The sequence below is a fragment of the Phytophthora parasitica genome (assembly GCF_000247585.1).
Source record: "Phytophthora parasitica INRA-310 unplaced genomic scaffold supercont2.10, whole genome shotgun sequence".
NCBI lineage: Eukaryota > Oomycota > Peronosporomycetes > Peronosporales > Peronosporaceae > Phytophthora > Phytophthora nicotianae.
The window spans coordinates 1,372,084-1,393,079 of NW_008648996.1; the positions used below are offsets into that span (position 1 = coordinate 1,372,084).

At 51.4% G+C, this 20,996-nt stretch overlaps 10 protein-coding genes across 16 annotated transcripts; 7 read left to right on the plus strand and 3 right to left on the minus strand.

The window, feature by feature from the left end:
- Positions 1 to 13: 13 nt before the first annotated feature.
- PPTG_06939 (hypothetical protein) lies at positions 14 to 1,463 on the minus strand. Its single transcript, XM_008900991.1, has one exon. It carries the CDS (start codon positions 1,380 to 1,382, stop codon positions 111 to 113), a length of 1,272 nt encoding a protein of 423 aa, XP_008899239.1. The 5' UTR covers positions 1,383 to 1,463; the 3' UTR covers positions 14 to 110.
- A 138-nt stretch (positions 1,464 to 1,601) lies between these two features.
- PPTG_06940 (serine/threonine protein kinase) lies at positions 1,602 to 2,765 on the minus strand. Its single transcript, XM_008900992.1, has one exon. It carries the CDS (start codon positions 2,609 to 2,611, stop codon positions 1,751 to 1,753), a length of 861 nt encoding a protein of 286 aa, XP_008899240.1. The 5' UTR covers positions 2,612 to 2,765; the 3' UTR covers positions 1,602 to 1,750.
- Positions 2,766 to 3,286: 521 nt separating this feature from the next.
- Positions 3,287 to 6,311, plus strand: PPTG_06941 (hypothetical protein; the record flags this gene model as incomplete). The annotated part of the gene is made up of 2 exons (XM_008900993.1): positions 3,287 to 5,934; positions 6,002 to 6,311. The coding sequence occupies 2 exons, from the start codon at positions 3,287 to 3,289 to the stop codon at positions 6,309 to 6,311; spliced, it is 2,958 nt and encodes a 985-aa protein (XP_008899241.1).
- Positions 6,312 to 6,467: 156 nt separating this feature from the next.
- PPTG_06942 (hypothetical protein) lies at positions 6,468 to 6,953 on the plus strand (the record flags this gene model as incomplete). Its single annotated transcript, XM_008900994.1, has 1 exon — positions 6,468 to 6,953. One exon carries the CDS (start codon positions 6,468 to 6,470, stop codon positions 6,951 to 6,953), a length of 486 nt encoding a protein of 161 aa, XP_008899242.1.
- A 36-nt stretch (positions 6,954 to 6,989) lies between these two features.
- Positions 6,990 to 14,083, minus strand: PPTG_06943 (hypothetical protein). 6 transcript variants are annotated; one of them, XM_008901000.1, is made up of 6 exons: positions 13,510 to 13,750; positions 13,036 to 13,401; positions 12,817 to 12,971; positions 12,297 to 12,751; positions 10,063 to 12,229; positions 6,990 to 9,994 (listed from the first exon to the last, which is right to left on the minus strand). In XM_008901000.1, the coding sequence occupies exons 2-6, from the start codon at positions 13,340 to 13,342 to the stop codon at positions 7,025 to 7,027; spliced, it is 6,054 nt and encodes a 2,017-aa protein (XP_008899248.1). In that variant the 5' UTR covers positions 13,343 to 13,401; positions 13,510 to 13,750; the 3' UTR covers positions 6,990 to 7,024. The 6 variants fall into 6 exon arrangements, with proteins under 6 accessions (XP_008899248.1, XP_008899243.1, XP_008899247.1 ...); XM_008900995.1 differs by having other exon boundaries at positions 13,036 to 13,427; XM_008900999.1 differs by having other exon boundaries at positions 12,297 to 12,971; positions 13,510 to 14,083.
- PPTG_06944 (hypothetical protein) lies at positions 13,644 to 14,754 on the plus strand. The gene is made up of 2 exons (XM_008901001.1): positions 13,644 to 14,315; positions 14,384 to 14,754. Exons 1-2 carry the CDS (start codon positions 13,709 to 13,711, stop codon positions 14,614 to 14,616), a joined length of 840 nt encoding a protein of 279 aa, XP_008899249.1. The 5' UTR covers positions 13,644 to 13,708; the 3' UTR covers positions 14,617 to 14,754.
- Positions 14,755 to 14,907: 153 nt separating this feature from the next.
- On the plus strand, positions 14,908 to 16,474 carry PPTG_06945 (hypothetical protein). Its single transcript, XM_008901002.1, has 2 exons — positions 14,908 to 16,006; positions 16,073 to 16,474. Exons 1-2 carry the CDS (start codon positions 14,966 to 14,968, stop codon positions 16,391 to 16,393), a joined length of 1,362 nt encoding a protein of 453 aa, XP_008899250.1. The 5' UTR covers positions 14,908 to 14,965; the 3' UTR covers positions 16,394 to 16,474.
- Positions 16,475 to 16,536: 62 nt separating this feature from the next.
- PPTG_06946 (hypothetical protein) lies at positions 16,537 to 17,875 on the plus strand. Its single transcript, XM_008901003.1, has 2 exons — positions 16,537 to 16,850; positions 16,907 to 17,875. The coding sequence occupies exons 1-2, from the start codon at positions 16,566 to 16,568 to the stop codon at positions 17,672 to 17,674; spliced, it is 1,053 nt and encodes a 350-aa protein (XP_008899251.1). The 5' UTR covers positions 16,537 to 16,565; the 3' UTR covers positions 17,675 to 17,875.
- Positions 17,865 to 19,614, plus strand: PPTG_06947. Of its 2 annotated transcripts, XM_008901005.1 has the most exons (4): positions 17,865 to 17,971; positions 18,029 to 18,235; positions 18,296 to 19,498; positions 19,587 to 19,614. In XM_008901005.1, the coding sequence occupies exons 1-3, from the start codon at positions 17,894 to 17,896 to the stop codon at positions 19,049 to 19,051; spliced, it is 1,041 nt and encodes a 346-aa protein (XP_008899253.1). In that variant the 5' UTR covers positions 17,865 to 17,893; the 3' UTR covers positions 19,052 to 19,498; positions 19,587 to 19,614. The 2 variants fall into 2 exon arrangements, with proteins under 2 accessions (XP_008899253.1, XP_008899252.1); XM_008901004.1 differs by lacking the exon at positions 19,587 to 19,614 and having other exon boundaries at positions 18,296 to 19,555.
- Positions 19,605 to 20,213, plus strand: PPTG_06948 (hypothetical protein). Its single transcript, XM_008901006.1, has one exon. The coding sequence runs from the start codon at positions 19,693 to 19,695 to the stop codon at positions 20,059 to 20,061; it is 369 nt and encodes a 122-aa protein (XP_008899254.1). The 5' UTR covers positions 19,605 to 19,692; the 3' UTR covers positions 20,062 to 20,213.
- The last annotated feature ends 783 nt before the right edge of the window (positions 20,214 to 20,996 follow it).

Consider the following 20,996-nt stretch of genomic DNA (forward strand, 5'->3'; position numbering starts at 1 on the left):
CGGATACTTTAATGACGTATCATGATACTAGTAAGTAGTAAAATCATCGCATTTGTTTCCTGTTTAGAAAATCGGATCAACCAACACTATAGTTCACACATAAGACCGCTTCAGACAAGTTCCTTCTTGATCAATCGGGCTATTGTGCTGAGCTGGACGTTGCTCGTGCCGCCGTAGATGGTGCCGACCTTGCAGTCTCTGTAGAATTTCTCAGCCATCAGTTGCTTGGAGAAACCTACACCGCCCAACAGCTCAATGCACTTGGAAGAAGTTCGCTCTGCCACGCGCGACGCGTGCAGCTTCGCCATGCAGGAGGCCTTGACGAACTCGTGACCAGCGTCCTTGAGTCGAGCGGCGTTGTAGACGAGCAGTCGTGCGCTTGCGAGCTCCACTGCCAGCTCTGCGTATTGGTGCTGCATGGATTGGAAGTCGCCGATGGCTCGGCCGAACTGTTTGCGTTCGAAGAGGTAGGGCATCGCGTGGCGGTAAGCTCCCTCCGCAATACCCAGTTGTTGCGCTGCAATGCCAATGCGACCTTCATTCAGCTGGCCGATAGCAATAGCGTAACCCTGGCCAACCTTGCCCAGTACCTTCTCCTTGGGAATCTTGACATCCTCGAGGATGACGGAGCAGGTGGACGACGCGTTGAGTCCGAGTTTCTTTTCCGGCGGTCCAAATGACAGACCAGGCGTGCCACGCTCGACAATAAAGCAGGTGATGCCCTTGTAGCCCAAGGACGGATCCACATTGGCCATCACGAGGAACACGTCGGCGTGTTCGACGTTGGAGATCCACATCTTCTCGCCATTCAGCGTGTAGTAACTCCCGTCAGCAGAGACGTCGGCTCGCGTCTTGAGCGCGAAAGCGTCACTGCCAGACTCAGCCTCCGTCAAGCAGAAGCTGCCCACTGTGTTCGTAGACAGACGTGGGAGATATTCCTGACGTTGCTCCTCTGTGCCATAACGGAGGAACACGTTGCTCACCACTGTGTTCTGCAAGTCGCACAGCAGACCAACACTCGCATCTACGCGAGACAACTCTTCGATTGTCAAGATCAAGCTCATGAATGACGCCCCCACTCCCCCGTATTCCATCGGGATCTCTACTGACAGTAGCCCATTGTCAAAGAGGCCTTGAATAACTTCAGGCGTCATCTCGCCCGCTTCGTCCATGCTGCGGACACTCGGTTGGATCACGTCTGCAGCGAAGCGAGCCACCGAGTCCTTGAACATTTCCTCCTCCTCAGTTAGCACCGTCAGCGGCATGGGAGAAGCCAGCATCGAGTCACTGGCGCTGGCCACGCTGCTTCCCCATCGACGAGCTCCGTTCGCGGCCGTCCTGGCCACTTGACGCTGCGTTCGGATCAACACTTTGCTCAGCATGGCGAAGGAATTGAGGCTGCAAATTGGAAAGTGAGGACGAAGCGGTTGAAGTGCTCACACCGGTTGCAGCACATCAGGCTGAGCTTGAAGAGATGCCAACACCAGCACACCAACAGCAGTCCAAGCAGCGACGTGCTTGGGAGACTTGTGATTGGCTCCTTGGCACAACTTCAAGCTGCATCAAATCCGACAGTATGGATGCATGCCCACAAAAACGCTTATCCTCAAATAACCTTTATCTTTCGATGAGGTAATTGTCCCTTTACAGTGCTAAATTCACTATGATTTAACGTTAACTCGTAGAGTGGATTCAAGTTTCACATTTCAGGACCACTGCTCGATTTCGAGTCGACTTTGTATCGTAAGCTTTACTCCTTCAGCTTGGCAAACACGGGATCGGTTAGCACTTGGCCCAGCGAAATTCGTCTATGCGGATCGATCTGGAGCATCTTTTCCAGCAGCGAGATGGTGCTGGTCGAGATGCGCTTTGAATGGCCCCATGACACGATAACGGCACCTACGCCATGCTCAGCTACGGCCTTGAAGCCCTTCATGGAGGGCGAGGCGAGAGGCAGCAGCGGGGAACCTGTGAGCATGATAAACCACATGATCCCTAGCGACCACACGTCGGCCAGAGCGGGGTCATACCGCTCGCCTGCCACGATCTCCGGTGCCATGTAGTATTCCTTACCAACTTGGCCACTATCGCAAATGATCCGAGCGTCTGTAGAGAGCCCGAAATCCGTGATCTTGCACACACCTCGACTCAACAATACGTTCTCCAAAGACAAATCTCGATGGGCGATACCCAGCACCGTGTGTAGATAGTAGACACCTTGCAGTACTTGGTGCATGTGCGATAGCACCTCTTGCTTGGTCAGGAATGTCGATGCGTCGACTTTCGCAGCTACGAGGGAATGAAGATCTCCATCTCCACACAGCTCGCTGACGAGGTACAATGTCTGATCGCGGATAAAGTGATAGTAGGGCTGCACCACGTTGCGGTGGCCACCGTTGGCCGCTAGCAGTGCGGCCACGCGTTGCTCTTGGAACGGGTTGTCGATCTCTCTTGTGCCTTGAACTCGAGCTCGAGCGTCGGCTGCTCTTGCAAGCGAAATGCACTTGGCTGCAACAGGATCATCGTGGTCGGGAAGTTCGCACTCGACGACTTCACCATACATGGCTGGGCTGAGCTGGCGACGCACACGGAAAAGAAGATCCGAGATCATGGGGATGGATGCGAGATATGGTGGTCGGATACTACTCGCGGTGTATTGCAAAGTGAGTACTTAAGTAAAGTGGACGATGTGTCTTGTGCTGTCCATCAGGAATGTATCTTCCGAGCCCAACCGCGCGGAATGCTGATTTCTCTGGTACAACACGAACACATACGGCTGCTTGCTGACCGATTCACTGCGACAAAGTTCGTCATTTGCAAGCTGAGGTGAGATCCACACAAGTTGGACCGTTTCGGTGCGGTGCAGGAGTTCTTCGATTGATTAGCTGAAGATAATTCGATACTTTTCGCGCTTCCAGCGCACACTCCCGAGTGATTCCTGATGCGTTGAAGCCCCGAACGACCGTCTGACCTCTTTCAGTCAACACAGTCGCTTCATTTCTTCGAGACTCAAAATTTTCGTGCGAGTCTTGAAAACTTTGCCAAAGACAGTCTTCGGTTTGACGGTGTAGCCACTCTCTACATGAAATCCTAGCTAAACTCTTACCGTGAACTGATGCAGTGTTCGTTTTCGTCTGAACTTAGGGTGTTTGTTCAGGTTTGACAGATGAATACAGCTATTTCAAGCAAAAGGAAAGTTTCATCATCAAGCTAAGCGTTCAACAATTCGTTCAACAAGTCTGGACTTGAGCTCCAAACTCTACAACGACCTCTTTGTGCGTGGACTATGGGCAAATGCCTCAGCAAGTGTCTGGTTGGGGCCAATAATGCCAGCAATGTTGTCCCAGAGAGCTCCCCGACGCAGTCCACTCTACCGAGCGGTGCAAGTTCGCCTACGAATGTAGTGGCTCCGCTTCCCAGTCCAAATAACCAAGAGCCGAGAAGTACAGTATCAGAACGAGAACAAACTACGAAACCCCTTCAAGTCCCTCAAAGAACCCCCATGTCTTCGCCTAGAAGGCTCGAACGCGCGTATTCAGCCGCAGAAATGTCTACCTTGAAAAGTCAAACTGGTACAATAATTGGAGCTTCGACATTGTCAACAACGCCAGACCGGGTGCTTAAGTCCACTCTACGCCAAGCGCACAGTGAAAACCGACTCATGACAGCACGGACAGGTAAGCGAAGGAAGTTGCACAAACCTGTAACAATCGGAATTGATGTTCTGCTACGAGATGAACGCGCGAGAGTTGGATTCTTCAAATATCTACGAGCAGCAGCTCACATGGATAATCTCCACATCGTTGATGATGATATCGAAGTTGGTACAATGAAATCTCATGCCAGAACGGTAGATTATCGTGAGAATTGCGTATTGTTTTGGTTGGAGATCAGCGACTTGCTGAAGATCCCTAGTTCGACTGCAAAGGGGGGCGTTTCTTCCTTTCAAATGGGGCTTATTGATGATCTCTATGATGTGTATGTCGCGAAGGGAGCAACACGTTTACTGCCTATGGTGTGTCCGTCCGAGAGAGAAGTTTTGGCTCAATATCTAGCTGACAGGAACGCAGAGAATGCTCTATTGATGTTTAAGATGCTGCTACTTGACGTGCTTGATGTGATCACAGCAAACTTCGACGAATATGTACGAGAGCCTGGTCCGTTAGGCTACTCACACGCCACTCAGAGCGCATCTATGCGGAATGTCCTGGCACAACTAGCCAAACGAGTGGCAGGTGGCGGCGTCACAAATGGAGACCGGCGGGCCCACTTGCACCATATTCTCTCGACGCCTGCACTTTGTCGGATGTTTCGCGAGTACCTGGCAGCTCGAAATTCCGTTGAAAATCTGCTCTTTATCATCGACGCCTTAGCGTTTGAAGACCTGGTCAACATGTTGAAACACGCGCCTTCTACTTCGTTTATGGAGAAGTCCGTGGATGTTCGAAGTGCCGAGTCTCTCTCAGTGGAGTCACATCAGGACTTTTGTGTTCGACAAGCACATAAGATTTTCAACAAATACGTGCGCTTCGGATCGAAGGCAGAGGTGTGTCTAGGAACAGCCGTCAAAGACCGATTACTGGAGCGTCTTGTTGAGTATCCGCTAGGTGCAGATATCTTCAGTGATGCTGTTCTACTCTGCAGCGCCGAGTTGGTTCAGTCACATCTCGATGCTTTTTATCGCTCGGTAGCCTATTTGTCGTATCAATCGGAAGCTCAGAAGCAGAATAAGCACGCTAATAGGAAACCGAGTCGCATTGTTGAAGACGAAGTCCCAGAACTGCAAGGTCCGTCCGTTGAAGACGGTATTCCTACGCTGCCTGTAGCTGCTGTAGCAACAGGTAGTGGAGGAACAACCGGAGTTGCCACGAAGCCAGCATCGATCGGTCTTGCGGAGATCCTGGAAGGTGCGGGTGTGCACTCCTTTCGAGATTTTCTACGAGAACAAGGGGACGAGAACACTTTGCTCTTCTACAAGGAGGTGTGCGAGTTCCAACGTCTTCCTCATAGTCAGCAGCAGTACATTCAGATGCGTGCACGACGGATATTTGACAAGTACATTCGTCGTGGGGCGAGGTTGGAGCTGGAGCTGCCAGTAGAGACTCGACGAGATATCCTCTGGAAGTTGGCAACCCCGACGGAAGCTACTTTCTCGGATGCTCAGCGTCTTGTTCTTCGACAGTGGGAAACACGGGACTTGCCCAAGTTCCGCAATAGTCCATTGTATCAGGCAATGCTGGATCAGATCGCTGCATCACCTGCGTCGCCACGTCCAGGAATTTCACACGACGGAGAGGAACAAACGGCCAACAATTCTAGTAACGCTGGCTTCATCGACGTCTCTAAACTATCTCTACGTGAATTCTTGGAGCTGGAACTACTTCGCAAATACTTTCGACGGTTCTTGGAACGTGAGCAGTGTGCAAACGAGCTGTATTTCTTCTTCGAGATCGCCACGTTCCAGCAGTTCCCAACGTCAGACTACCTCGCTCGACAAGCAAGGAAACTGTTCAATCGGTTCTGCGATCCACAATCTCGCGAGTTTGTGTATTTCGCTTCAGCAGCAATTCATACCGACTTGCAAAACAGCTTAGCTAGCCCCAGTCCAGCCATGTTTAATAAGGCTCAGGAGCAGATTTTCAACTTCTTCGCCACCACATTATTTCCTAAATTTCAGCAAAGCGAGATCTACCACGGCATCCGTATCACTCCTCAGCAACTACGAGAAGCACGACTAGCAACAATGGGCGGGGCTTCAAACAGGACAATCGCTGTTGTGAAACGAACCTCTATCCAAACCCCGACCGAAGCTGGACGTGGAGATGCGGAAGACAAAGCGTCAGATGGTGCACTAACTGAAGCTGATGTGACTGTAACGATGATCCTTGAGAATCCGGAGACCCGTGCGATGTTCCTCTTCTTTTCTGAAGAAATGTACGTGCGCTGCATACGAGAACACTCTTCTTATCTTTAACTGTATCACTGTTTTTCATGCTTGCAGCTTCTGCACGGAGAGTATTTACTTCTGGATGGACTGCAACGAGTTCAAGGACATCCCTCACCGCAGTTATCTGAAACTTCGGGCTCAGAAAATCTATCGAAAGTACATTTGTGGACGAGCCAAGCTCCAGGTGAATCTTGATAGCACGCTGATCCGAGTGATCGAGAGCAACCTGGACAACCCCACGCGCACGTTGTTCGTACCAGCCCAACGATCGATCACCAAGATGTTGGAGCGAGACACGCTGCCCAAGTTCCGTCGCTCCAAGCACTTCCAACCGTGCTTCCAGTTGCTACTCGCCGCTAGCTAGGACAGCAAATATCCACGGAAGTTGAAGTTGAAGTTGTGACCAACACTCCTAAATGACGTACGTATGGTGTGTCTTCATACCCTCCACTAAGTTCGACCTTTCCCCATCATATTGCGGCCACACAAGTTAAAAGTCAACGCGCTGCCCGCATTCATCATGGCCCTCGTCCGACGACTCGCGCGCTCCTCTCGCTCTGTGCAGACATGGCAGCTGCCTGTAGGCGCTTCCAGCTCCCGTGACCGCCAGAACGCGCCTCTCCCGACGCAGTCGCTGGCTCTGCGCGCCTTCCACGCGTCTCCGCAGCGCGAAAACTCGGTTCTCATCGCAGGTCTGGGCGTCGCTGGAGCCGCATTGAGCGCCAAGTACGTGCTGCAGGTATGGGAAGCCTACAAGAACCGCCCTAAGAGCGAGAAGGTGAGCTCTTGGAAGTACCGTAACTTCTACGATGGCCCATTCGAGGAGAAAATGACGCGACGCGAGGCCGCACTCATTCTTGGCGTGCGTGAGAGCGCGTCAGAGGAGCGAATCCGCAACGCGCACCGCAAGCTGCTTATCCTGAACCACCCGGACACGGGCGGCTCCACGTTCCTGGCTACCAAGATCAACCAGGCGAAGGAGATGTTGCTTGGTGGTGGCAAGTAGACCCAGATAGACTTAAGGGACACTAACAAGTCAAGAACAGGTGGTGTTCTCTTTATTTTTGTGTGTACTGATTAATGAGTGTTGTCAGGAAGAGGAGCTACTGGGGCTGGAGAAGAACTGGGGAGACTGAATCGGAGACGAGAGAGTTTTGTTGCGTTCTTGTAGGTGAAGGGGATTTTGGACTTGAGTTGGTCCACAAGCGACGCGAAGCTGCGTTCGAATTCGGTTTGTAGAGGAGAGACTTCGACGAGAAGAGCAGGAGATGACTCAGTCTCTAGAGGTTGGGAGTCGATGACAGGCCTGCTCAAGAGAAGGTTGGTGTCTGGCAGCGGAGGCAGGAAATTGTCGTTTACTGCGTCATGTTGATGGAGAGCAAAGTGGTGCGGGAGCAATTGAGGGTGGAAGGCAGTGGGAGATGCAGACACGTGCTGACTGGGCTGGCTGGAGCGACGGAACGCCTCTCGACTGATGAGCAGACACTGCCAGCAGAGCTGAGCAAATTCCACGAGTAAATTGGCGAGTTCGTGGCGTTTCTGCAAACTGTCGTGGCTGCTCATGTATCGGCCTTCAGCGTCAACGAGTTGTGCTGGATCACCGGCGAGGAACGAGTCGAGGACTTCCGGAATGCCGCCGTGCACATGTGTGTCCACACTGCCTTTCAGCACTAGCGTCAAGGTCTTCAAGTCCGTCTTGCCCACATTCTCCTTGTTGATCTCGGCTCGAAGTAGAGCACAGCGTTTCTGAATGTCGTCCACGGAGTTCTCGATGGGGCAACGTACTTCTTCATGACGCAATCGTACTAGTTGTCGATTCAATCGACACGGAAACGTTTGCTCTACTGACAAGAACGTGATGCGCTTCATCTGCTCAGACGTTTTGCCGTACGACGAAGCGCTGTCACGTGTGAAAGGAACCGCGAACTTGAACGCCACTCGCCAGTCGGAACTCCGCGGTTGCGTCGCCTTCAGTCGCGATAAATCGATCTGAAGTGCTTCCTCTACTGTCGTAACTCGGAGGAAAATGACGTTGGGGTTGCTATCACCTCCAGTCAGTGGCTTTGGCTCTGGAACGACGTCTACCCGCTCACACTGTGGGTATTTGGCACGAAGCATCGTTTTCATCTCGCCTACGAACTCACCGAGTGACACAAACTTACTCCGTTTGTAGATGAACTCGTCCTTGGAGATCAAAGCTGGCACGCACCCGCCAGCGTAGCGTACCCGGTAGAAAGAAAAGGCCGAGCTGTTTTGCTGACCTCCATTGCTCTCCTGTCTCTCTGCAAGGCGTCCGACCAACACATCAACACATCGGAGCATCTCCTGGTATTCCTTGAATCGCCGCTGCTGTTTCAAGCACCCCAACAGAAGTTCACAAATCGACAATTCCTTTTCGATCCAGTCTGCTCGCTCAGCGTAGCCACGAGCTACGAACAGCTCACGTATGATCCACTGCTGAACTCGACCGAAGTACAAGATATTTGACGAATCGTCTCCAAGACCTGCTCGCTGTACACATTCGACGGCTGCGAGCTTGCAGCAAACTGCCTCAGCAAACCTGTCTCGACGCAAGTGAAGACGCATCAAGGCGTTCAACCAGACAAGCTTCTCCATTAGCAGCCAATACGGGGAAATGTCTTCAAGGACTCGATCGATTCCTTCTTCAATCTCTTCAAAGTCGTACGCGCCAGTGGGATCTTCGAATGCGCTGTGCCAGCGTTCATACGCGTGAACCTTCGTGGTGAGATCGTTGAGCAGCTCGATGAACTGGATGTGGAAGCTTGACGGAAGAGACAAGACTCTATCTCGCGATACTGTCGCGAACGCCCGCATTTCATCCAGAAGATCTCTTAAGGAGGTACTGGAGAGCTTCAAAAGTGGTGGTTTACTTGTTGTCGGGAAAAATGCCGCGGTGAACACTCTGAGGACTGGTGCCTTGACTAGAAGAAAACTCCCAGTCTGCTCGTAGCACACCGCCAGTAACTGGCTCAGCAGCATGGCGGCATGACATCGCACACTGGACTTCTTTGCTGTGGCTGCAATTGATATAATCAACTGGATCCGACATTGGTCATGAGCTAGTGGGAGTCCAGGGATACGGGCAGCAAACAACGCCGCAGAGAAGCGCCACACGAACGCCTGCAAGTGCTGCAGTAAGGTGCTAACGAAGCACGGTTTTGTGCCATCTACACTATTGTCGAGGGGATCGTCGACCTTCTGGTCCTCTTCAGTTGTCGTCTCCTGTTCCATCTCACCAGCTAAACCGCTGATACTGCTTGCTTGTTGCAGCAATTGAAACAACAATTCCGTGATGTAGCCGAGAAGAACGAAAGCTTGGTTTATGGAGACACCATTCAGTGATGAATTGTCGTGACGCTCTGGTGCACCGAGACGAGGTGTGCGGGCCACTTCGATCAAACGAATCACGACCTCATATTGGTCTACAACAGTCTCGATTACACGTAGTGCGGTAATTGCTACCACTTGTTGAAGAGCGGCAATTTCTTCCGCATGCTGCCCACTAGCGACTTCTTCCAGCTTCTGAACTGATGGCGTGTACGCTACTTTCTCGTCAATACCAGCATTAGGAACACTTCGCCGCTGCTGACCCGCGTACTGCTTGCTCCAGTTTCGTGGAAGTGATCTGTGTGTTGTCCCCCCGTCCGTCGCAGTCTGGGATGTATCGCTGAAAAACTCAGCTGAATTAGACTTCGGCGACAACATGACTGGTGATTCCATTCCCCCTGTTCGACGATGAATGCTGCGGCGGTGCGCGAGGTGATGCTCCAACAGAGACAGCCCTGTTTCGCTTTCAGATGCACCCAAGTCCGGCGAGAGAAGTTGGTGCCAAAGTTCCACCCCAGTAGTTTTTGACGACTCCGTAACCAGAAAGATATCGAGCATGCGCTGAATCAACCCCAGACTGGCGTGAACCCTTGCTTCGTCATACAGCGACTGCTGTGCCATTATTTCGCTGGAACCATCACAGAGGTTCTCGCTGTTGTCATCGAGTGCTACCAGCGTTTCGACAGCTTGTGGGAATTTCTGTTGCATAAAGGGATTGAGGCGTCAGATGGGGTAGAACATTGCCAAGGATGGCTATAATGAGTTACCTGTCCAACCACGCGGTGATAGAAAGCAAGCTGATCAGTGAAGTCCAATTGCGTTTCATGTCCTTGAGTCGATTCTCCTGCGAGTGGTCGAAAGAAATACGGTAGCTGTGCGTTTGACACGCTGCACAGGAGGTGACCTACACAAGCCATCGTCTCTTTCTGGAGATCAAGAACGGATTTGGCTTCACCTAGCAAACCAGGAACATTGCCTGACAGCAGTTTTCCTGGTGTCGTGAACTGAGCTAGATTGCGAAACAATGGATAATACAGGAGAGCGATTCTCTCTTGATGCTCTGAGCTTTGGAAGCGAGAATTGTACGCCTGTGCTGCGAACATCCTGCGCAGTAATCGCACTGCATCGACTCTGATTTTCTGCTCTTTTTGGGTGTCAATAATGAGCAAGAGTTTCTCCGAGACAGCTTTGGCGAGCCACGCTCGTGTTTTCACTGAGTTAGTTTCCGCAGCTCCATTCACAGTGGGGAAGAACTCGAAGTCCACCAAGATATGAAGAAAAGGGAACCAGATATGGCGGAGACTGTTGGCATCTCCCTGAACGTCAATCCACTTGACGTACCGATCGATCACACGCGCAGGGAAGACATTATTCACCACGAGGAACACTCCACGACAGAAGTACGCCACACTGCGATTCACTTCCTTCTGGAGCAGCAGCCCATTGGTCGTGTCACCCGCACACGCGATAAGTTGATCCAACACGCGTTCAAGCATCATCTCATCATTCTTGGCTAACGTCATCGGTAGCGAATGTGCAGTGTCACCACTTGAAGTGTCACACTGATCCAGCAAGTTCATCGCCATCGATTTCAAGATGAGCTGGAGAAGGACGTTCGAATACGTCAGAGACATCCGCTTCGTGTCGGCATTTTCTTCGATTGAAGCCTTGTTATTCAGCACGTTCAGCCACGTTTCGAGCAGCGCACCAAAGACAGACTTGCGCTCACTTTTAGTTGGAGATTTAGCAGGAGACTGGGACTTGCTGGGGTTGTCGATACACTTCTCGTCGAAGACAATGTGGACGAAATCATGGAGTACTCGGTTCATCTCGTGGACTTTCAACGATCCTCGCGGATTCCAACTGGCCTTCTCCATGATACCAAGAAGCGTGCGGAATGCAGACCATCGCACAATTGATGTGCCATGGCGTAAATATCCGAGTACGAACTTGGCGATCATGAAGAAAAAGTAGCGGACATTGAGTGCACTACTCTGGTTGAGAGCCATTAAACGGTTGACGATGGCGTCTTCTTTGTCGACAGCGTCGGGCCTCGGACTGCCATGGAATGGACTTAGAAATGCTGCCACCGCGCTGTCTTGGCTGTGTATCGAGGACACTACACGACCACGGCAGCTGAACACGGTCTTGTTGTTGTCCAGTGGGGCCACTCGTGCAGCAGCGACATAGCCCGGAGATAGCGATATACCGCCTCCAGTCGCCAACGGTTTGGAAGACGCTGGAGCAGGAGTCACGTTCGCAGTGTATTTGCCGTCTTGCAAGATAGTGCCATCTTTACCGAGAATCGGCATTACTGCATACCCTACAACTTCTTGTTGCGGCTGATTGGGCTGCAGTTTCTTGCAGTGAACGTGATAAAATGTGAAGAGGAGGTGGTGGTCCCTTGTCAAGCATTCTGGAAGGCAGATCTTGATCTCATCGTCGAACTGCGGGTTCTTCTGGTGATATCCTACAGGCGCGAAAGCTGAGCGTTCAACCTGATTATTCGCTCGATACACGGCTTGAAGAACTGCTTCTGCCGACTCCTCCACACCACGAACAGCATCGACTTCTCTTTGCAGCAACTGGACTCGAATAGCAACGTTACGATATTGGCACTTCTCGATCTGAAGCGGGTAGACGTACAGTGTGTTGACGTACGAGACAGCAACCGGACCTGACCCCACTGATCCAAATTTTGGAACCAGGGACGAAGTGCAAAACGGCTGAACCTCACGACAATGAATACCTTTGTCCCCATGTTGCTCAGAGACATCGCTCTCAGAAGGATGTTTGATGGTAAAGGGATCTGCGATTTTCAATCGTGGCCGTGAAGATGACGAGATTTCTGGGTTCTTAAACTTTGCGTCGGCTAGTTCCTCAGCTGAAATATCATCAACATCGAACTCACACGAAGCAGGAATCACCTTGTCTCTACGGTAAAGAGAAAAAGCAACCAGGGTGAGACTCGTATCAAACGTGGAGTCAGAGAAGAACTCACTTTAGAATGCCTCGAATGGCGTCTGAAATCAGGGAAATACGCTGCTCCTCGGGTATGCAACCTCGCTGTCTGAAGAGAGTCATGGATCGTTTGATGCCCTTACTTAATGGTATCGTTCCCCATGCAAATGGCTGCTGGTATCGACCTAGACGTAGTCCACAGTCCACCGCCTTCTCAACCAACTTTTGCTGCTCCGACGTCGAAGCAAACTTGTCAGGAGTGCAGTATGGTGCGGCCGCAATGTCCCCGTCACCAGCCAATACTTTGCTCACTTTGAGAACCAAGTACAAATTCTGCATCTGCAGTGTTGGTAGCACATACATTAACGCTGCAGGGGGGATCGTGCAATCTGCCTTGTTCAGCATTGGACCGGGTATCCGAAAGCAAAACTCCTCTGTTGCTCGACAGCCTAGCGACATGTCGTACAAAACCAACCTGCATACAAGAGGCTCAATCTACAAATCAAGTCCGAGAGTAAGTGAACATTAGAAGAAGAGCTACGACTCAAGAGTGAACTGACTGTGCCAAGGGTAAAGCGAATACGTGGCGTTATCAGAAAAGCTTGCGCTTCCGGCACTGCCACGCGAGGCTCCAGGAAGGACGACATGCGAACTTCCGACGCAAATGTCGGTTCACTTGGCGTATATTGAGGCTCGTAGCTCCTCATCAACGAACCTTTTGGTCATTTACAGAACAGCGATTTAGTTTCGATCCACTGCGTCAGAATCACAAAGCCTACTGGTCTTTTCAGTTGGGGTAGAGGGGATAGGAAGACGTAAAGCTCTCCAAGGCCGTGAAAACTCGTGGAGAATAGGTGCGTCTTCTGGCAACGGTGGAGGCAATGGAAGCTCCATTGAACGTCTCCATTCTCTTCTGGTCACTTCCAACAGCTCCAAAGTTCCCGTCGGTATCCCAAAGCCCGATCCATGTTCTGACCAAACATCTTCCGACAGCTCTCCCTTCTCCATTTGCAGACCGACAGGTGGTGAATGTCCACGTTGGTGAGACGCTTCGCTCGTTGTCGGTGAGGTAGATATCGCTTCCATTCCTACCACCGAGAAGTCGCTTGATGATACGAGGATCCATTGCGACGTTTCCCGACAATCTAACCGAAATATTTACGCCAGTATTCTCTTCAGATAATCAACGTACAAAGTAGCAACGCGAAAGTGCGACCACCGCAAAGTTACGGCTAATACATGTATAAGCTTACATTACGATGGGCGCTGTAGCCCTCCATAGAGGAGAGGCAATGATGAATCGCCAAAGGATCTCATTATCCGGAAGAATCAGATAGCACATCACACGGCTCAGATTCTCACACGTCACATATAGTTCTGAGAATAAGAACCGGTATACCGTCATCAACCGGTAGAGGTAATCCAGACACCAGCCAATTCAACGGCAAGATCATGGCGGCGAAGGCAGGCAATGCGAGCGTGCTGGGCGGCAACGCCAGCGGTGAGTTCATCTCCGTCGCAGGTCTGCGCGTGGACGGTCGCCGCAGCGAGGAGGTGCGCCGTATCCGCACGCGCTTCGGGCTCTTCTCGCGCGTGGACGGTTCTTCGTACTACGAACAGGGTAACACCAAAGTGGTGGCGGTGGTCTACGGACCCCGCGAGCTGCGTACGGCCGCTGCAGGCTCCGTGAACAGCGGTGCAGCAGCCGTTGGTACCGGATCGGGCAACGCTGCCAGCAACACGCAGCCGCGTGCCACGGTCAACTGCGAATTCACACAGGCTGCCTTCGCCACGTCGGAGCGCAAGCCTCAGCGCAGCGGCGACCGCAAGAAGCTCGAGATGTCGCTGGCTGTCAAGCAGATTTTTGAGGCCTGCATCCAAACGCAGCTGTATCCGCGATCTCAGATCGACATTTTTGTTCAGGTGCTGCACGCCGACGGCGGGGAGCTCCCAGCCAGTATCAACGCCATTACACTGGCGCTCATTGACGCCGGCATTGCGCTCAACGACTTTGTCGTGGCCTCCTCGGCCGGATACTTGCAACAGACTATGCTCTGCGGTGCGTTGGATTGATGGACTGTGCTGGATTTATGTTATGTACTAATAGGTTTCTGTTGTGGCTGGTAGATCTGAACTACGCGGAGGAGGTGGCGCGCGCACCTCAGATGATCATCGCGCTGAATCCGCGCACGCAGAAGTTGAACCTGTTGCAAATGGAGTGCAAGCTGCCGCTGGAGCTGGTCGAGAGCCTCATGGAGGCGGCCACTGAGGGTTGCAACCAGATCTACGACCTGCTGCAGAACGCCGTGCGTGAGAATACGTGGAAGCGGCTACGTCTGCGCGGCTCCGCGGCCGCATGAGAGACGACACTGTACGGATACGCCAAGTAAGAGCAGTTATATAGGTTGGGCTTAGAACCGTTCTAGGACACAAAGTATTTGAATACCGCTTTCTACCGGTCTTTCCAAAATACTGGTTTAAATCGATTTTAGCCAATCACATATCACATGTTGGAAACGCGTTCTTCTTTTTCAGCTAATCAACTATCACTATTGAGACGCGCTCTGATTAGCGAAAAAAACAACAATCTCCATTTTTCCGCCAATCCGAAGGCGCTTCGCTTTCGCGGCAAGTGGAAGTTTGAATTTGTCTGCCGCGCCAAAGCTGGTGAGTGGATCAGTTCCCGAGCTCCGCCGTATTGCGTAGATCATGGACCGACGCTCGGCCCTCACAGCTCGAGGGGCTCACGCCCTGGCCTCATCTGAAGCGCAAGAAAACCAGGATCCTGTCGATGCGAAAATCTCCACCAAGTCACTCGTATCGGCGTCAAGATCGGCCATCAAAGCGCCGGAAGCGAAAAGCTCCAATGCGCATGACACAAGCGCTCGAACTCTCCGCCGCGCACTCCACAGCATCGACAGCAACCGCCCTCGACCGACATTAAACCCAACAAGACGTCCGCCGTCGAATGCGCCCTCACACGCACCTACAGACCCAGTAGAAGCCAAGAAAGTGCGCAGGCAGGCGGCCACCTCAAAACAGACCTTTACAAAGACAAATAACGCCACTGAGGGCCTGATAACAGGCCACAAACGCCCAGCGACTGCAGCAGCCAACGAGGCGAAGACGCCAACCCTCTCCGAGGGCCAGTCAGACGAACAAGAGAGCGAGAATTTGGCCTGGATGGACATGATGCTGGCGCTGTTGGAGAAGCGCTACGGCTCCAATTCCTCGCTGCCTGTGTGTCTCACAGACCTAGAGGCAGCCAACATGTTCCATTTGCCACAGAACAAAAAGATCAAGACAGGAATCTCCGTAACAAAGTCCAGGACTAGCCTGGACGACTCTAGAATCAACACACGTGCCAATGACACTAAATTGCCAGCAACCTGCTCGACAAACTCGCAGCAGATCTCAGCGCGGTTTGATCACGAGCCAGAGCAGGCAAAGGAGAAGAAACGACAGCGTTTACTGCTACGGCACGCACAGCAGATCCAAGCGTCCAGCGTGTCCTCGTCCACGAGCTGCGGATGCAAAACCGGTTGCCTCAAAATGTACTGCATGTGCTTCAGTTCCAGAGGCTTTTGCCACGCAGGATGCGCCTGTGACGACTGCAAGAACGGACGCAATAACCAGACCGAGCGTGTGGAAGCCATCCAGAACTATTTAGCCAATGATCCTCGCGCCTTCTCCTTCACGTCGCTTCCTCAAGATACCAACACCACGGGCTTCCTTCACCTCCTGCCGCAGGTACAGCTACAATATCTCGTGATCTTATTGATTCCTGGGGTTTCTAATGCCGTTTCTATCTGATAGAAATCTAGCGCGGTCGTGATGCGTGGGTGTCGCTGTAAGAAGTCCAAGTGTTTGAAGAAATACTGCGAGTGCTTCCAGAACGGCATCGCCTGCACGTCGCACTGCCGCTGTATGGATTGCTCCAACCACAGCGAGTCGACAGCTGCACACCAGCATGCTCATCTGCAGAAGGGCAACGCTGCTAGTCACGACAAGATCGCCCAATCCGGCACCAGCCTCCCTTCCACCACCGGAAAGAAGCCATTCCACCCCGTTCACATCACGGTGACCAAGCAGCCACGTCGGAATCACGTGGGCAAGACGCTGCGTCTCAATTTGTAACCTGCTGCAGACGCTTGCTCTAGTTGATCGCAATGCCATTCTCAAGAAATAAAAACACAATAGACCTTCATTTCAGCTCAATTATTTTTATTTTGACAAGCATCAAGGAATGATTGTACCTTAGTTTACGCAAGTCAAAATTCCTTACTGTAGACACTTTTCACAATCACCAATGCAACATACCCCAACGCCGTTCGACGCCCCCACTGAGAGCAGCCAGTCGCCTGCAGCCAAGAAGCGCAAGCCCACGTACTTAGTCCGCAAGGAAGAGGAGAAGGCTTTGCGAGATGAAGTAGTGAAGCTGGAGGCTGAGGTTGCAACACTGCAGATGCAGCGGATACCGATGGCTGTGTCATCAATGCAGCAAGTCGCTGGGGAGTCGAACGCGCTGTGTGAATTTGGGAGGAACCAGCAGCTTGGCGTTGCTGCAGCTCAGTCACTTATGCTCGAGTGCACGGTGAGGATGCTGTAGTAAAATGTACAGACTGGGTAGCTGACTGTTTATTGGCCTAGAGAACGCAACACTCTCATCCTCTGTGGTCACGGATCTGTCTAAAGAAGGACTGGAGCGAGAGGAGAGCGACGCTCGTGGCCATACGACAGGCAAAGCTGCAAACCGCATACACTTATGCCATGGCACGCAATCAATGCATTGCCAACAGCAGCGATCAAGAATCACAGGAGAAGTTTGAGACCGACGACGGCGACGTTTGCTGCACTAGCAACACTGTGATTCATTTCCCAGGCGTGGAGTCGTTAGAGCAGGTTTTCGACGCTCTCTGCTTCTACTTAAACTACATGGAGATCAGTATCTCGGAGCGACTGGGCCACATTACAGTAAGAGAAGACTACGACGTGATCGAGGGATCGGCGTTCAATTGCCGTATCATTTCAAGCGACGAGAACGGCGTCAGTACCGAGTCAAACACGGTCGTATTCACGCAGCTCTTTGCAAAAGGCGACGCGAGGTTTGGAGGGGAACCTTGTGCTGTGGTGGTTTCAGGTTGTGTCGATGAGGACGAGTTGCATCCGTATAATGGGGCAGAACGCATTCGCAAAGACATTTCGGGTGCGATAGTACTGACTGTTAGCAGACAACAGGACAGTCAGTTGGCAGAAAGCGGAGTTGAAGTCGTCATGCGGCGCTCAGGTATACTCAAACTGCATTACCCGCAATTCCCGTTGTCCCCATTTGCACAACAAGAAGTGGAAGATGGAATTGCCGACTGGGGTAAAGTGATGATCAAGACAATGCGAGAAGTGCTGTATGCCAGAACTTGAGATAATCAATCAGCCTGAGCGTACAACTCGACATACCACGGAAACTAAAGTTTGTTGTTGTTGTTGTTATACCCTTTTATAATTTATAGCTCCACGCTTCTCTACACAAGAAATAATTCTTTACTTAGTACAAGATCGATTGCCTCTATAATATTATCACGATTACTTGGCGGTTAATACGAGGAGATCTGTGAATTCACCGAATTGTTACTTTTCAACATGTCGGACGTCTCAACTTCTTGCCGATCACCAGTGTCTACGGCCAAGAAGCGCAAGCCCACGTATCTCGTGCGCAAGGTGCGCCTCTGCCCTTTGTCTTATACTTGATTCATAGGCTCATGTGTCTATTACCAGGAAGAAAAACGAGCTTTGAAGGACGAAATCCTGGAGCTGCAGGCCCAAGTGGCTGTGCTCAAGACCAAAGGAATGCCCACGGGTGCAGCCATTGCAGCAGACCCATTACTACGGCAGTCAACAGCTAAGTGGAAGGTGCTGACCAACACTATCAAGAACCAACAGTTGGGTGTCGCTGCAGCGCAATCTTTGGCTATGGAATGCACGGTACGTTGTCATACTCTTGACCACTGACTGCTGTACTGACGCCTCTACATTAATAAACAGAGAACGCAATACTCACATCCATTGCACTCACGTATCCGCCTCAAAACGAACTGGGGCGAGCGTAGAGCGACTCTCATGGCCATCCGGGAGGACAAGCTCACAACAGCGTACGACTACGTCATGGCCCGCAGTCACTTCGCAGCTGATAGTCAAAACTCTAACGAACAATATGAGACCGATGAAGGCGACATTTGCTTCGTGGGGAACACTGTGGTAAAGTTCCCAGGCGTCCAGTCATTGGAGCAGGTCTTTGAAGCTCTGTGCTTCTACTTGACCAACATGGAGATCAGCATCTCCGAGAGACTCGGCCACATCACAGTGAGAGAAGACTACGACATGGTCGAGGGGTCAGCGTACAACGCACGCATCGTGTCCAGTGATAGCAATGGCATCTCCACCGAGTCAAACACAGTTGTATTCATGCAGCTGATCCAAGAGCACGATCGTCGCTATGCCGGCGAGTCGTGCGTCGTTGTGGCCTCCGACTGCGTCGACGAGGACGAGCGGTATCCGTACCGGCCATCGGAATACATTCGCAAGGACATTTCGGGCGCAATTGTCATGACCGCGGACAGTGGAGCATCCGACGGAGGCGACGAAATGGTCGTCACCATGCGACGCACAGGCTTTTTGAAACTGCATCGCTCTGAGTTCCCAGTACCCCCGTTAGCGCAGCAAGAGCTCGAAGCTGGGATCGCAGACTGGGGCACAGTCATGATCAAGGCCATGCGTGAAATTCTCTACGCACGGTCCTAAGGTGGTGCCTTAGTTAACGGCAGTTTATCACGGCCATAATAACAATTGCTGATCACTTCGTTTGGCAAGCCGGAGGAATGATTGCTGCCAATCTTGTACACGAACCAACTGGTCCTAGCAAGTAGAAATTCATTCGTAGACTTCCGTCGATCACGTCAGCACCGAATACCTGTTTACGAGATACCTCGATCGCTCCCGGATAAACTTCCGACGACCCCACTGAGAGCAGTGACTCCCCCGTGATTAAGAAGCGTAAGTACACGTATCTCGTCCGAAAGGTGCGGCGTCAAAAACTCCGTTTTGTGGCAGGGATTGCCTGCTGGCACAACACTAGCTACTGATCCAGAATTGCAACAAGCCAAACCTAAGTCCAAGATACTGCTTGATGCTGCGAAGCAGCAGAGATTGAGCGTTGCAGCAGCTCAATCGCGCATGACAGAGTGCATGGTAAGAAAGAAAAATAGATTTCCAACGCTGGTTACTGACTGCTATTGCTGAACCAAACCCATTGTGTACTCGAATATGCCCAAAAAAGGACTGGGGAGAGCGGAGAGCGACGCTGCTAGCTATTCGAGAAGTTGCGTAATGCCTACGACTACGTGACGACCTGTAGCAGACACGTCTCTGAGGGCCAAGGACAAATGTCAAGAGAGTTCTTCGAGACGGACAACGGCGACATTTCCTCTTTGAGAAGCACTGTGGTTCATTTCCCAGGCGTGGAATCACTGCGACAAGTGTTTGAGGCTCTTTGGTTTTATCTAACGAACATGGAGATCAGTATCTCGGAGCGACTGGGTCACATTACTGTGCGGGAAGACTACGATATGATCGATGGCATAGAGTACAACGCGCGCATCTTGTCAAGCGATAGCAATGGGATCATGACGGAGTACCATCGTGTTCGCGCAGTTCTTCGAAGAGGGCGATCCGAAATTTGGTGGAGAACCATATGCGATTGTGGCTTCGGACTGCGCCGACGAGGACGAGTTGTATCCGTAGAACTCGTCTGAACGTGTACGCAAAGTACCCAAAAACATTTCGGGTGGGATCGTGATGACAGCCAGCACTGGCAACACCAAGTTAGTCGCCGCACAGGCTTCTTGAAACTGCGTCATCCAGAATTCCCAGTTTCCCTACTTGCTCAACAAGAACTGGAAGCAGGAATTGGCGATAGGGGCAAAGCCATGATCAGGGCTATGAGTCATAGCCCTGATCATGGCTTTGCCCCTATCGCATAGTATGAGAGAAGTCCTCTATGCCCGAACGTGATTAAACTATATGCAGCAGATTAGGTGATCCCACGCCACGATCATCTTCTTACCGGCTCTTGTTTTGCCTTTCACTTGCAGTTACTATACCAATCACGTCAGCGATTGACACATGTGGTCACTCACTTTTGATAAGAGAAATTACCATAATTCAGTGAAAAGCACTGAGATATGTCAAAACGAATTGAAACTTGAGAAGTACTGACGTCAGTGCTTGTTTGTAGTACTAATGTGCCCTGGAGTATTAATATCATCAGTTCGTGCCTCATAAAATTACACTTCTTGCTCTAAAACTAAATCACAAGTTCATTAAACAGTTACTATGGCAACTGCGTTAACTCACCGGTGTATCGTTCGAACTTCTGTAGGTATGCGTCCGAATTACTGTACGATTTAACTGCCTCGTAGTTCGATTTCCTGCTTGTAGCAAGCAACCTTGGCTCTTTGATCACTACATTTAGTCATTAGCTGCCATTCAATTCCCTGGAAGTAGGAGGCAATGGCCTTGAAAGCAGCAGTAAAACCACATATGGAACTACACGGACATGCAAATACCGAGGGTCTTGAAGGTGATAGACTATCACTATCGCCTCCAAAAGAACCCTCGATTTGTCCACGTTTGCGTAGTTCCATTTATGCTCTACCAGTGATAGAAGCAAAAAGCACTTGGATATAAT